The following is a 16,603-nucleotide window of genomic DNA, read 5'->3' on the forward strand; positions in this document are numbered from 1 at the left end:
CTAAACAATGAAATAATGAAAATATCCATAAAAGAAAATTTACTAATCACATGTTTACATCTTACATGATTAACAGAGCAGCACAAGTATAGATTTATTAAAAAACGAAAAACACTCATTTAATGAGCCATTCATGATATAAAAATCGCAAATTGTGTAGATATAAATCTCAAACTCTGATACTTGTGATTTTATATAATTGAATACGTGAAAACATTCACATTTTCGGTAAACATGATTTTGCAATTGTTAATCTATTTGCTCTTTTTCAATGCAGCTATCCGCTCCAAAAGCGGCGGATGTGAATGATGCCACGATGAAAACAAGTTATCATAGACCGGAAAACCTAAGTTATCCTTATTTAATTGAACCAACGCACTGCTCAACGCTTCACCCCTACCCAAATTGTCTGCAAAGCTATCCGCTTGGAACTCAAACCGCCGCGATAAACAAGTCATACAGAACGATATAAGCGCATTATACGGCAACATAACAATCTGAATCGTCACGATCAACCCGACAATCACCGGTTGAAGTCCAGCACGGAATCCGATGCATTGATAGATGAGCGGTGACTTGAAAATAAGCGAAAATGCAAGGAACATAAGGAATAAGTTCACTTGAATCATAAGTAGATTCTTGCCGATGTGATTGTACTGCCAGTGTCCCATTTCATGCGACAATACGGCTAATATTTCTTCGTTGCTGCATCCGCCGGCTTGAGGATTGGCGAAAAGGGTGTCAAACAGAACGATACGTTTGTTATTGAAGAATCCATAAAAATATGCATTGCTATGTGACGAACGTTTTGAACCTTCAACAACGTAAAGTTTTGTGAGCGGAAATTTCAGGCTGGCTGCAAGCGCTTCAATCTGTGTGCGTAATTCTCCTTCTTCAAGCGGGCGATATTTGTCAAATAGTGGCGCAATCACAGTTGGATAAATTGTCATCAAGAGTAGAGTAATGACTCCCATTGCTAACCACAACCAGAAGAAAAAGTATTCACCACCATATTTGATTATGACAATGACCATTGCAGAGATAGGCTGCATTAATACTTGTCCCAAGATGTAGGACTTGACGCGATCCCATGCAAAGAATGTGGCAGTTTGTTTGTTGAATCCATAATTTTCCTCAAGGACAAATGTGTAATATATAGTTAATGGCAGATCAAATACAGTTTGAATTGTGTTGATTAGACATAACCACATGCAGCTGGCTGCAACTTCGCCTTCAATTTTCAAGTTCATATCTTCCACAAAGTACCAGACATCAGCAAGGTAACCTTTGTATATCACAACAGAAGTTAGCATAATGGAAAATGTGTCTTTCACAAATCCAAACTTTATCTTATCAATGGAATAACGGCGTGCCTTATCATAAGTGTCTTTGGTCATGATGTTCGTTAGTGACCCGGGAATTTCCTTGGTTTTCCTTGCCTTTTTGAACTAGGTAAGAAATAAATTATTAACTGTGTTAGATGATTAGCAGGATTTAAGTAAATATATACCTGTCTGATAGCCAAATATATTTCCCAAAGGTATTCAGTCCAGAGAAAAACCAGAATGCCATAAAGCATGTTGTCTTTGGTGAGTTGCAACATTTTGTGTGCGTTGAACTTCACAGCTTGCGGTCGATTGAGGAAAAATCTATATAAGAATAAATGTCGTTGAGAAGGAAAACTTGTTGTCAACAAACGCCGGGACAGCCGGTCAGCGCGCTGAACACGTTAAATCGTGTGTTGCAGGTTGCAAACGTTAACTTAGTCGCTACCAAATTCCCCTAGAAAACATTCCCTGCTAAAAAAGTTGATAAAAATGTAGAAATTAGTACCATAGATTATGCACTTACCGCTTATCGTAATAAAGTAATACCTGTATAACATTTCTAATGGCATTCGTCGCATCATAAAGATCTTTTTATGATCACCCTACCTGTGCTACCTACATTCATTACATCAGAGCAAAAACCACGCCATTTGTAAATATAAATCCTTTAAAAATAATATTTGATTCTAAGCAAATAATTGATAAAACCAGCTGTAAAGTATGTAATATAAACCTAATAAAGATAACACATTTGTGCGAAAATTTTATCGCTTTTATCAGGTGCAATACAAAATTAGTGCAGAAATAAATCTGTTTGATCGATTGTATGCGAATAATTAGAATTCCAATCACGCTCGAACACTGCCTGGAGCTCACTGCGAATCGTACTCTCGGTAGCGTTGCGATTATATACTGGATCATGCACTACGAAAGCAACACCCGCAGTGTTTGTGAAGTAATCACCCGACCAGTTCGATGTGCCAATATACGCCGTATTATCAGTCACCATATATTTATTATGATTCACACGCGCAAACGGAATTTTTTGCTGGTCGCTGTTAGCTGGTACAATAAATCGACGCTGTAACAAATAATTTATGTTTGAAATCAATTTTTATGTTTATATATTTTATTTTACGTACCACAGACACCGTTACCTTTGGATAGGCATCAGTAATCGCTGATAAAGACTTAAGAAAGTAGTCCTCTGATGGTCTCGAATGATTCCACCAACTTATCAACAGTCGTACCTCGACTTTGTTGTCAACAGCAGCAGCACGCAACGCATTGTCAATCACCGGCCACAATTTAATCTTCGGCGTGTAGATCATGAGTGGGAAGTAGTCCATCACCGAAATGTATATAAATTTCTCAGCGTGTCGAATTGTATTAACAATCGCGTCGATATCTTCCGCACGACCTTCGGGTGAAAATTGTGGAGGCGAACTGGAGATGTACGATTGGAAGATGTCGTCGTTAAGAGTCAAATTGATAGGATGTTCAATATTAATTGAAGTTTCATAATCTTTAGGCCATTTAGCAGGAATAACTGCATTGGGGACGCCTAGACTCCAATACACATTAAAAACTTTCGATAAATCTTCAGCCATTGATGTGCAGTTAACTGCATGCATTCCCATTTCTTTCACCTAAACAAGTATAATCTTTTTAATATTGTGTAACAAAATAAATACTTTATATTTACTTGGGTGAGTGCACGCCAATCCATATTTGCGCTTCCGATATAAAAATGTTTTCCATCAACAATCCAAAACTTTGTGTGCAGCACGCCAGCACCAAGTAGTTTATTAAAGTTTAAATTGCGTACTTCGGCTGCTTTACGTTTGCTTAGGATTTCCGTATCTGTATTGGGATTTTCCCTCGTCGGTGCATTCTGAGCAATTCTTACTTTTACACCTCGGTCACTAACTTTCAGCAGGGCGTCAAAAACATCTTGACCCTTTATAGCATAATCAATATTTAGAAAAATGTTGGGATTTAGTTTATTTTATATTACCAATTTTGATGATGGATCAGGATACACATCTGCCTGTCTCAAAGTCCAGTAAAATGATGCAATTTCTATAGTCTGTTCAGCTGAGTCAATCAATTCCATCCATGAATCATAAGTTCTACCATTTCTTATGCTTTCATTTGGATAAATTAGTCCTTCTGGTATGCTTTCCACTAACTTCACACTAAACAAGTTTTATAGAATTAGAACACATAATACTAAAAATTGAAAAAAAATTCTTTCTTTATTAAAATATTTACCTGCATATATTGCTTGGATTTGCATTGTGTCTATTGTTAAGCTTCTGAAGAGCCTTCTCAGTTGCTTGATCCAACACAGGTAATAGAACTACTAGGAAGATCAGGATTAATATTACTGAAATGGGTATGCATGAAGGTCGACACCATCCATTCTTGCTTCCCCATCTTAAAAAAATACAAGAATTAATAAATATTTTTAATTGGTGCATTTTATAAATACCTTCTACTAGGGCTACTATCATGGTCAGAAGGTATGACATATCCATGATGCCACAATTCACCCTCTTCATCATTTGATAAAGTTGGTGCTTCTAGCACAGTCTGCAAAATAAAAGAGATTGCCAAATATTAAATAACAGATGAGTAACTTGGTAAATATAGAATAGGATTTAAAAGCAATACATACACTAGTATCTTTCGTTAATGGCGTTTTAATTTTCATTGTGTTGCATTACCAACCATTTTAGTTTTATATACGTTGCAGTTTTTGCTCAAGGTGCAGTGTAACGAATACAAAAACGAAACAAAACAACAGCGGTACAAAATATCAGGTTACCCCCACTAACATCCTGCACTAATCAGACAAATTCATATCTTTTCCGAGAAATAAATGTGATAAATATGTGATATAAAATATGTGTGATAAATAACAAAATAAAATACAGTGTTAATGTTACGATCATAAACACTGTGTAAATTATAAGTTTAAATAATGAAAATGTTTAAACGAAGAAACTGGAAGGAAAATATCTGCGCTTGCGTACAACATAACGTAACTAAAGTTGCCTATAATAAAACTATATTTTGAATAAATAGTGTCACACAAGTTTTAAGAGTTATCAAAAAGTATTTTCTTAAAAGAATACAAAACGTAAAGAAACTGCAATTTTCACATACTATATGCCTATCATATTATGCCTACAATCAGAGTTGGTATTCAAAAAATAATAGACTTTATCGTACATACCACACCCTTCACCATTCAAACTTTTTGTTATCGTAAAAAAATAAATTGTTTTTGTATGGCAAGAGCGTGTATCGATTTTGCCACGTTACATTCTACATAATTAACATTTATAACAAACGATCACGTCACTCAATGCCAAAATATCCCACAAAGCCACAACTTTGGTGGCATTGAATTTCTTATTTAGGATGAAAATGGTTTCCACATTCCCACAGTTTCCCAAATTTCCCAAGCGTCCTAAACAAAAGTAGCGCAAGCAGAGCCGTCTGCCACACGACCTGACTGGTGAGGTAGACTCCCTGAATAATTGATTTATCGTTGGCGTCGGGAGCAAATATTATCGTCCATTAGAATTCATGCATAATTTAAGCGCATCGGAATTTCGGCAGTTTGTGAAATTAAAAATCATTCCCGTATTTCAACAGACTACACCGTGAACAAAATCGATGCTCAAATACCCCTACATCGGTTAAAATCAATTTTGACCCATATTGCGATCAACAAGAGAATACTTCATAGAAATCCAGTCAATTTTATTCAATTTGCTTGATTGCTTTGAGTTTTATGCTGGTGTTATTTCTTTGCGTTCGATAATCTCATCGTAAAACTACTTAGAAATGCCTGGGACTGAAGAATATTTGTTTTCTTGTACTTGTACCGTGGTAACTTAAAGGTGTTTCAGAGGTTTTACTGTAATTGAAAGTGTGTCAGATTGCGATATATTGGATTTACAGATGGATTTTCAGCCGTTTTAGGTCAATTCTCGTAAAAGCAAACGCCCACAATGCCGCAATCAGATTTATGTGTGCGTCTGTGTCTGTGGTTTATGATGCACGTCACTTTTAAAAGACCGATCGATGCTTTACGTGTAAATTGGAATATTGTATAAAAATAGAAATAACAGAACACTGACTCAGCCTGAAACAACTATAACAAAAGCGCGTTACTGCACGTAACTCATCATTCATGAAGAATATAATAATTATACGCGTTTGTATAAATTCCGAAGAAAATTCAATTACGTTCGTAGAACGTAAGATGTGTAACAACTTCTTTTATGTTTGTGCGTTGTTTGAAAAGGTCATTCGTAATAATTCCACCACATTTATAGAAGCAAATTATTCATTGGGCTTTACCGCTGCTGAAGGACGCTATTTAATATTCCAAATCATGGCAGGATGGGAAAACATAAAAACATAAAAGCTCAAATCCGTACCAAGCTCTGCCATGACACAAGACTGAATTATGTGTAAATATTTCACCCAAAACGTATTTTTCGACTGCATAATAACAGAATTTAGAAGAACTGTCACCCACAAATGACACCGCATCAAATCATTAAATCCAAACGATGATAGACGACCTTTTTGCTTGCCTTCGAAAACACCACGTCGTAAACAAACGAATGATGACTATCTAGTGAATAATAACGTTTTCTTTATTGGGTCATTCTTTTCTTTATCAAACATTTACTTGGAAAGTCGTTAAGGACGCGTGAAGGTAAAGTAAGTACTAATGTGAAAAACATTGTAAACATTGTGAAAAATTGCTATGCCGTAAATAAATTGACCCAGAATTACGCAGAATTACATTCTAGAAGAAAAGGATGATGTCATGCACGTGTTTGAATCGATCACAATTCAAAATGAGTTAATTTCGAGTTATTAAGTACGCAACTTGAAGATTTCAATCAAATTTGTGTATTTTTAGTATTAATGCGTGTTTGGACCACGTAGGTGTTTAGTGTTTATGTTCCAGCGATAGTTATAGGTGTGTTGCTCGCATTACACGCCACCTTTTGAAAATATTTATGCCATAAATTAGCTTTTTATAATGTGTTATAATAGAAAAACAGCCAACATAGATCAATTTCTTTTACAACATAGAAAAGTTTGTTTAACAAACATTATTTTCGAAACAAAGCTTTGTAAACTTGCTCTATCAAAATAGTGCTTATTTAATTCTCAATTTAACAGCAATAGTAATTTGTAATATAAACGTTGTTAAACACTCAATTGATTAAACGCTTGCTAAGCTTGGTCTGAATCAATCTCGTTTTTATCGACGAGTTGTTTAACGACGATGTTTGCTACTTCTACTCTATTTCTACGTTTAGGTTTTTGTATTTAAACTTTTGTTATTTAAAGCTTCGATGAGATAGATTTGACTCATAACTCATAGTTTAAAGCCTTGTACTGCACCGTAAGCTTTAGTACTTTAGTCACGGCGTTCATTACTAAAGTGTCACTTTTCGGGTTACAATACCGCGGGAAAGGAGGTGCTTTAAAGGTAGAAGTGGAGATAGTACAATAAGTAGGCTACCAAGTGAGCTATACGATTACACGATGCGCAAGCGTAGCAAGCGTTTAATTATTATTCGATAATAAATTGTACTAAATTACTTTTGGTCAATTTGGTTGGTTTGGTCAATATTTTGGTCGTACGAGACCATGACTCGTACATGACTAAAATGCTAACTTTGGGTTACAAAACCGTGGAAATAAATTAGCGCTTTAGAGGTGGAAGTAGATGATAGTATATTAAGTATCAAGTAGCTAAACGGGAGGTTTTGTTTAACTACGTTTAGCCACGTGATACTTACACTTTATTTTCTACTTCCAATCTATTTCAACTTTGTGGTTTTTGTATTTGAACTTTTGTATTTTAAATCTTCGAAATTCGCTTGCACACTACTGGAAAATGTTAGGTTATTAATGCCGTAAAGTACTACTTTAGTCACGGCCTTTTTAGGTCTCGAAACCGTGGAAAAGCTGGAGCTTTAACGGTGGAAGTAGAAAAATATTAAACTTACTTGTTTCATTATATAAACATTGCACCCTAATGAACTACCTAATGCTTATTATATTTGTTTAGAACTTTATATTAAATGTTACGAAGATATGAATACTACGAAGATATTAAACAAAAATTAAACATTAGAAAATGGTTTTCTAATGTGTACCAAATCATCGAAATAAATTATGACTACCGTAGTCACGGTCAGTTTTAGTCCTTCCTGCTGCTTTACAGTGCTTACATGTAATTCAAAATGAAAATCAACGGAGAGATGACTTTCTCACTTGCATTACAAAGCCTTGTAGTTTTACTGTATAACCAAAATAGATTACGTGATATACTTTTTATGTTTGGTCTCATTGTATTTTATACAGGAAGTGTGGGTTATCTCGTCAAGCAATTTAATCGAGGTGATACATTTGCAGATACTTTACTTAGTCTTGGCATGCTTGTATCCGCAACATTTTGTACCTGTAATGTCTATATTGCAAAACAAACGGAAAAGAAAATTCTGCATGCGGTCGCCTTGATCGATACTGATGTATATATTGCTTTACTCAGAAAAAAATTCAACGACCTGATTGATTCAGAAAATCATCTTCAGAGATTCTTTATTTTGTATACTGGAAGTGTAAGCGTCATTGCGTTCATTATTATTGAATTGCAAAACTGCGATGTGAACTCTGAAGACACGTGTGGTTATATTGTACCTAGTGTAAGAATAAACAAACATAAATTATTGTATTTAATGACGGCCTTTCTTTTAGTACTTCTTTATTGATAAACTGGAGCGCCCATATCGCACAATCTTGAATGTAGTCTCTATAAGTTTTATAGTATATGAAGCCAATTGTATATTTCCTGGCCTTGTATTATTGAAATCTGTCTTGGATTACTTAGAAATATCAGTTGATTTGTTCAGGCTTACTCTAAAACAAGCTAAATACACACCATTTAGACCAATTCGTCGTAATCTATTGGTAACAGCACATCAACAACAATTATATATGTTACGGTAAAATCATAGGATATTTGTTACTTCATTATTATATTTTATGATTTTATTTGACAGAATATGGACGCATACAACAGAAATATTTCAATTGCCTCTTTTAGGATTTGTTGTAATAAGTGGACTGAATATGGGTTTGATTCTAATAACGGAGTTGATTGTAAAAAAAATTGCTTATTTTTGTTTTATCATTAATTTTGTGATTCTTTAGCAATTCAATTTATTATCGTTAGGACATCTCAGTCTCTACATTATCGCCACTAGTGTACTTGGTACAATTGCAGAAAAAACAAAAAGCCTAGTAGGTTGAATTGAAAGCATTTTTTTCTTGATTTGTATATATTTTAAAACTTATTTTAGAATGAAAAATTACTTAACAGTACGTTTTATGCTTGCCCTTGGGATGGCGATGTTAAAACTGCCAAATTTCTAATGTTTATGAATTTAAACTCGAGAAATGGATTCTTGCTTTGGGTTGGTAGGTTTGCAGTATACTCCAACGCTCTGGTTTATTCCGTATGTATATGTATCTTGAACATAATTTTAAAATTATAAATCATTAATTATTATATTTTGATTAGTTGTTTAAATTCGCCTATTCGGTGGTTATGCTGTACATTAATGGAGGGCAACATAAACAAAAAAAAATAACTAGAAGGTGGTAAAATAAAACAAGAAATGGTAAATACTCGTATGTTTCTTTTTTTTTAAATACAATTGAACTAACAAATTTGTATCAAGACATATTTTTGTAATATTCCATCAAACATTAATATATAATAAAACCATCACATTTTATAAACGGATCATATCTCACAATCTACAATATATTCATTATACGTTTAATAATATATCTAGCTATCTGAACAGAAAAAAACTTGGAATTAACTTTTGATTCGATATCGTAAATTGATTACAGCATGTCAACAACATATGCACTTATATGTTCAGGTATGTATAATAACATACTTAATTACTACGTAAATAATATTTTTTTGTAAGTTAATTACAGGCAATTACAGGTTCCTCACTTGCAATGTTAGTTATTATTAATAGATTAGTAGATTTGAAATTGCATTGAAGCTAATTACAAAATAAATTTTAAATCAATATAAATATAGTACTATTTCTTCATTTCACGTGATCATAATATTTTGCAGCAATTTGAACACCTTTCCTTTGGATATCGAACTCTTTATGTTATTTGGCTATATTTTATGGGTATTATTGACAAAAAATTGCCAACAAGTCTTGTAAAAGTAATTTCTAAAAATATGTTTTTTTAAATAATAGATGAGTGATATTTTAGCATTTGTATTAGAATGAAAAACTTCGTGACACTGCATTTTATGAGTGCCCATGAGATGGAAATGTCAAAACTTCCAAGTTCCTGATGTTTATGAACTTAAGCTTTACAAATCAATTTTTGTTGCCTGCTAAATAGTGTTGCGGTATAATCCAACGTGCTAATATTCGGTGTATGTAACTAAAAGCTATTTTATTTCTTTCAATTTCCTACAAATTAATTTTAATAGAATTCATTCCTTTATTAGATATTTAAAGTTGCGCATTCAATAGGGATGTTGTTTATCAATGATAAACAATAAAAATAATTTGAATCTCCAAACTGAAGAACTATAGTTAATAATAATATATAATAATAAAAACATGTTTTCTTGACATCGCTTAAGTGTAAACAAAATTTTGAGTAGTTTAGTTAAACGCAAAATTATTTTTAGGAAAAATTAAATGATAAGAATTTACACATAAAATTCAAATTATTTTCAATAATATTTAATTATAATTAAACAATTATAATTAAGTACATTTTATAACAAATAATTATAATATTCAAAACTATATCACCAAAACAGTAAATACATAATTGTATTATTACAACACAATGTTGTCCCAAATTGTGCAAGGCCCACAAATATGAATGATAGGAGTATTGATTGAATACATTCACAGGCGACGGTACGCTACTGACACTGACATCGCGCAAAGATCACTAATTGAAGGCAAGCAATACACCGGCTATGCCACCTGCATAGTCAGTCTTGCAGTTTTACTTTTCAACCCAAATTGATTGTGCGATATACTTTTTATATTTGGTCTCATTGCATTTTATTCCGTATGGGTTACGTCATCCACCAATTTAATCGAGATGATACATGTGCAGATGCTTCATTTAGGTTTGGAATACTTGTATCCGCAACATATTGTACCTAGAAGTATAGTGTCTATACTGCAAAACGACTCAAAACGAAAGCTTTGCAAGCGCTCCACTTGATCAATGTGGATGTGTATATTGGTTTAATCAGAAAAAAATTCTACAACCTGATTGATAGGAGAAATCGCCTTCAGAGATTTACTAGTTTGTTCATTGGAAGTGTAAGCACTAATGCGCTGAATATTATTTCTAAAGTGCACCTAATGTATGAATAATGAAACATACATTTTTGTATTTGATGACAGTCATTCTTAAGTACTTCTTTTTTTTATTACTTTCATTTGTGAATACGTAATCCATTGTATATATTTTTAAATATTTATTTATCAAGTTCTACGTGATTTTATTGGATTTTACAATTTTATATGTTGCGTTAACATGTTTCGTCCTGAGGGGCCCCCTGAGGGCAATTAAGTACTTCTTTTTTGATGAAATGGATAGCCACTATCTCACATAAATAAACAAATGCAACATAAATATAATGCTTGATTTTATTACACTTTTTTAATATAATTAGACTAACGAGATTCTAATCTATTTATGATATCTTATTCTATTCCATAAAACATAAATAAATAATGAAACCAAATTTTGCTATATGGCTATAATGGAAATTAAGTTCTAATAAAAAATCAATCAAATATCAAGTGACTGTGGCATTCGAGTCTTAAACCTGCTACCTTTAACAGCAGAATGTCAAAAACCGACATCAGAAATTTATCTATTGCCATTCAAAATCTTGCAATATTAGTTTTTGATAAAAATACACTCCGAGATACCATCTTTATAATTTGTGTAATAGCATTTTATTGTGGTAATATTGGTTACTTAATTAAGCAGTACATACGCGGTGATTCGTTTGCAGATGCATCGCTTAATCTTGGAATGCTTTTATCTGCAACATTTTGTACCTTTATTATCTACACTTTAAAAACAAAGGAGAAACAAATGCAACAAATGTACAATATGATTAATTCCAATCCATATCTTCAGTTTTCAAGAATAAAATACTTGGAAATACTTGATTGTCACAATTGCCTTCAACAATTTATTTTGGCGTACGTTTGTACTGTGTGTACAACTGCACTATTTATTATTGAATTGCAAAAGTGCGATGGGAATTCTAAAGACTCATGCGGATATATTGTACCGAGTGTATGAATAATATTATTATTATAAAACATTTCTATTTGCAATATTTTATGTTTTGGCCAACAGTATTTTTTCATCGATGAAATTGAACGCCCTTATCGCACAATCTACAATGTATTCATAATATGTTTTATAATATATGAAGCGATATGTGTACTATCAGCTATAGTCATATTACACACTGAATTGGAATACTTGGAACTAACTTTTGATGTATTTAAATTGACTCTACAAGAAGCCCGACGCTCAATCATTAAAACAATGCGACATCGTAAATTGATTACAGCACACCAGCAACATATGTATATGTTCAGGTATATAAAATGATATACCTAAGGAATACATAAAACGTGAGTTAATTACAGGCTTTGGACATGTACACTGAAAATCTATGGTTCTCCACTGTTAATGTTTGTTGTAATTAGTGGAGTGGAAATAGCGTTGATTCTGATTACAGAGTTAATTGTAAATCAATATAAACGTTGTACTATTTCTTCATTTCACGTAATCATAATATTTTGCAGCAATTTGAACTACTTTCAATTGGACATTTAAGTGTTTATGTTATTGGTTGTGTCATTATGGGTATTGTTGGCGAAAAGTTAAAAAGTCTGGTAAAATAATGTTTTAAAAATTTGTTTTTTCTACTTCCACCTTTAAAGAAATATAGTTTTTCCTCGATTTTGTGGCACAAAAAGTGGTACTTTAAACACGCCGTGAGTAAAGTACTTTACTATTAGCTCACGTCAAAATCAATGTATGCGCTGCTACTACTCGTGTTTAAAGCAAATTTTGAAGATTTAAAATACAAAAGTTAAAATAGAAAAATCTCAACGTGGAAATAGAGTAGAAGTAGAAAAAATAGCGTAAGCATCACGTGGCTAAACGGGCGATATAGTGTTTAACAATGTTTATACTTAATATACTGTTATAGATGTATGATATTTTAGCATTTGTTTTAGAATGAAAAAATACGTGACACCACATTTTATGAGTGCCCGTGGGATGGAGATATTAAGACTGCCAAATTCTTGATGTTTATGAACTTAAGCTCTACAAATCAATTTTTGTTGTCTGCCAATAGTGTCACTGTATACTCCAACGTACTTGTTTATTCTGTATGTAACTTGAAGATATTTTATCTTTAAATTTCGTACATATTAATTTTAATAGAATTCATTTCTTTATTAGATACTTAAATTTGCATATTCCATTGTGATGTTGTTTATCAATGGTAAACTTCGTAAATAATTTGAATGGATTTATTTTATTTCAATATTATGCAAAAATCGCCTACATGAAAACTTAAATAAATATTTAGTTTTTTTTTATCGTAGTTGATATAAATACAATGTTTTTGTTGTTATGGCTTCAGTATAAACATAACATTCAATTCAACGAAGAAGATAAAACTTTATATGATTTAGCCATACGTAATTTTATTTTAAAAGAAATTATATTATAAAAAATTACAAGTGAATATATTACCAAAATAGTAAATGAATAATTGTAGTATTACAACACAATGTTGTATCAAATTGTGCAAGGCCCACAAATGAGAATATAAGGGGCATTGCTTGAATATATTCACAGGCGACGGTACGCTGCTGACACTGACAACGCGCAAAGATCGCCAATTGAAGGTAAGCAACATACCGGCTACGCTACTTGCATGGTCAAAGTCTTGCAGTTTTACTCTTCAACCAAGATAGATTGCGTGATAATTTTTTTTATGTTTGGTCTCATTGCATTTTCCTCCGGGAGTGTAAGTTACGTCAATTCAACAATCTGATTGGAGAAGTCATCCTCATTAGTTATTTTGTACATTGGAAATGAAAGTACCATTGCGCTTATTATTATTGAATTGCAAAAGTGCCATGAAATCGAATAATCAAACTTGAATTATTGTATTTGATGACTACCTTTCTTACAGTACTTCTTTTTTAATTTGCTGGATCACCCATATCGCACATAAATAAAACAAAAGCTTCGATTAATTGCTTTCCATAGTATGTTTCTTTATCTAATATAATTAGACTAACGAGTTTCTAATCTATTTATGATATCTTCTTGTAGTTTATAAAACATAAATTAATAATGTTACCAAACTTTGTAAAGACTATAGCAGAAATTAAGTTCTAATCAAAAATCAATCAAATATCGAGTCACTGTGGCATTCTATTCTTAAACCTGCTACCCTTAACAACAAAATGTCAAAAACCGACGTAAGAGATTTATCTATTGCTATGCAAAATCTTGCAATATTAGTAATATTAAAAACATTAATTTTTGAAAAAATACACTCCGAGATAGCATCTTTATATTGTGTATAACAGCATTTTATTGTGGCAACGTTGGTTACCTAATTAAGCAGTATACACGCGGTGATTCGTTTGCAGATGCGTCGCTTAATCTTGGAATGCTTTTATCTGCAACATTTTGTACCTTTATTGTCTATACTATAAAAACAAAGGAGAAACAAATACATAAAATGTACAATATGATTGATTCTAATCCATATCTTCAGTTTTCAAAAATAAAATACTTGGAAATACTTCATGGTCACAATTGTCATCAACAATTTATTCTGGCTTACGTTGGTACTGTATGTACAACTGCACTAGTTACTATTGAATTGCAAAACTGCGATGGGAATTCTAAAGATTCATGTAGATACATTGTACCAAGTGTATGTATAATAATATTATTATAAAACATTCTTATTTGCAATATTTTATGTTTTGGTCAGCAGTATTTTTTCATCGATAAAATTGAACGCCCTTATCGCACAATCTACAATATATTCATAATAAGTTTTATAATATATGAAGCGATATGTGTACTATCAGCTGTAGTAATATTACACATTGAATTGGAAAACTTGGAACTAACTTTTGATGTATTTAAATTGACTCTACAAGATGCCAGACGCTCATCGATTAAAACAATGCGACGTCGTAAATTAATTACAGCGCATCAGCAACATATGTATATGTTCAGGTATGAAGAATGATACATATAAGAACTACATAAAATGTAAGTTAATTATAGGCTTTGGACATTTACACTGAAAATCTGTGGTAATCCACTGGTAATGTTTGTTGTTATTTGTGGGCTTGAAATATCATTGATTCTGATTACAGAGTTAATTGTAAATCGATATAAACATAGTACTATTTCTTCATTTCACGTGATCATAATATTTTGCAGCAATTTGAACTAGGTACTTTCAATTGGACATTTAAGTGTTTATGTTATTGGTTGTGATATTATGGGTATTGCCGGGGAAAAGTTAAAAAGTCTGGTAAAATAATGTTTTAGAAATGTGTTTGATAGATGTAAGATATTTTAGCATTTGTTTTAGAATGAAAAAATACGTAACACCGCATTTTATGAGTGCCCATGGGATGGAGATGTTAAAACTGTCAAATTTCTGATGTTTATGAACTTAAGCTCTACAAATCAATTTTTGTTGTCAGCCAACGTGCTTGTTTATTCTGTATGTAACTTGAAAATATTTCGTCTTTGAATTTCCTACACGTTAATTTTAATAAAATTCATTTCTTTTTTAGATATTTAAATTTGCGTACTCCATTGTGATGTTGTTTACCTATCAATGGTAAACTACGTAAATAATTCGGATGAATTAATTTCATTTCAATATTATGGAAATTTCCAATCAGAAGAAATCAATTAGATCAATAAATATTTATTTAATTTTCAATCGTAATTGATAAACATACTATTTTTCTTGTCTAGCTTCAGTATAAGCAAAGTTTTGTATGGTTGAGCTAAACATAATAAATTAAATTTTAAGAATTTACGTCAATATATTACCAAAATTGTAAATAAATAATTGTAGTATCACAACACAATGTTGTCCCAATTGGTTCAAGACCTACAAATGTGAATATAATGGGTATTGTTATAGGAGCTATGTCATTTGCATATCATAGTCTTGCGATTTCAATTCATAATACAAGTAGGTACCTTGCGAGATAAATTATTTATACTTTCTACGAAAATATTTGATTGTGGCAGTGATCACTGATAACAAAACAAACCTGACGAAAAACGAAAGTGATAGAAATTATCCAAAATGATGAATTGGAATAATCGTCTTATAAGATACTTTCGTGCATGTTGCAAGTTTAAGCTTAGTTGCATTATGATTGAATTACAAAACTAGAGAATAACTTTTACGAGACGTGTGGTTCTGTTGTTTCCACTGAACGCATAATATAATGGCTCGTATGAATACTTTGATAAACAAACTTCGGTTTCGCAGTATTCCTTCATCGATCAATTGGAACACCCATACCACACAAGATACAATCAATTCATTATAAGTTTCAGGTTATACGAGGCATGATGTATACCATTTGCTACGGTAATGTGTTATAGGAGGCATTTTGTATACCATTTGCTATAGAAATTAATTTTTAGTTTGTTAATGAAACCACTTAATTCACATACGTCCATTTTTGGATCTAATATAGTGTTGTATTACAGATTTTAATTTTCTTGAGCATGTTTTGCCAGCGTTGCAGTTTCAAATGTCTGTCCATTATTGATTACAACTCAATTTGAATGATAACATAAATGTTTACCTAGTAATATTTAATATTCATTAGAAATCCCTTAAGACTCCGTATGCAATGGAATGAGAACAAGGTGACACACCCGCTAAACACGTCTGCCCAGGTGACTCAACTTCACTGTCCCCTTCTCCCACTATTTTTTGCGGGTAACCCGAAAGTACAAAAGGATACCCCCTAGCGAGCACAGAGCACTGTCGAGCTTGAGAGGTTAAACAGAACAGTCGCAGGTCTCTAAGTTCC

At 32.3% G+C, this 16,603-nt stretch overlaps 2 protein-coding genes and 1 long non-coding RNA gene across 5 annotated transcripts; 1 reads left to right on the forward strand and 2 right to left on the reverse strand.

Moving 5' to 3' along the window:
• Positions 1-22: 22 nt before the first annotated feature.
• On the reverse strand, positions 23-2,006 carry LOC135800992 (CAAX prenyl protease 1 homolog). 2 transcript variants are annotated; one of them, XM_065314358.1, is made up of 3 exons: positions 1,875-2,006; positions 1,511-1,799; positions 23-1,448 (listed from the first exon to the last, which is right to left on the reverse strand). In XM_065314358.1, exons 2-3 carry the CDS (start codon positions 1,601-1,603, stop codon positions 255-257), a joined length of 1,287 nt encoding a protein of 428 aa, XP_065170430.1. In that variant the 5' UTR covers positions 1,604-1,799; positions 1,875-2,006; the 3' UTR covers positions 23-254. The 2 variants fall into 2 exon arrangements, with proteins under 2 accessions (XP_065170430.1, XP_065170431.1); XM_065314359.1 differs by lacking the exon at positions 1,875-2,006 and having other exon boundaries at positions 1,511-1,818.
• Positions 2,007-2,078: 72 nt separating this feature from the next.
• LOC135800990 (5'-3' exonuclease PLD3-like) lies at positions 2,079-4,170 on the reverse strand. Its single transcript, XM_065314354.1, has 7 exons — positions 4,009-4,170; positions 3,823-3,923; positions 3,603-3,767; positions 3,346-3,526; positions 3,034-3,288; positions 2,471-2,977; positions 2,079-2,409 (listed from the first exon to the last, which is right to left on the reverse strand). Exons 1-7 carry the CDS (start codon positions 4,042-4,044, stop codon positions 2,122-2,124), a joined length of 1,533 nt encoding a protein of 510 aa, XP_065170426.1. The 5' UTR covers positions 4,045-4,170; the 3' UTR covers positions 2,079-2,121.
• Positions 4,171-13,050: 8,880 nt separating this feature from the next.
• Positions 13,051-15,247, forward strand: LOC135801005 (uncharacterized). 2 transcript variants are annotated; one of them, XR_010550268.1, is made up of 5 exons: positions 13,051-13,405; positions 14,290-14,451; positions 14,515-14,762; positions 14,814-15,066; positions 15,127-15,247. It is a non-coding gene; the product is annotated as an uncharacterized lncRNA (long non-coding RNA). The 2 variants fall into 2 exon arrangements; XR_010550267.1 differs by having other exon boundaries at positions 14,515-15,066.
• Positions 15,248-16,603: the final 1,356 nt, after the last annotated feature.

Source organism: Atheta coriaria, unplaced genomic scaffold (genome assembly GCF_025399875.1).
Source record: "Atheta coriaria isolate IRGN ID8LTWV9N9 unplaced genomic scaffold, Caltech_Dcor_3.1 hic_scaffold_10_pilon, whole genome shotgun sequence".
Taxonomy (NCBI): domain Eukaryota; kingdom Metazoa; phylum Arthropoda; class Insecta; order Coleoptera; family Staphylinidae; genus Dalotia; species Dalotia coriaria.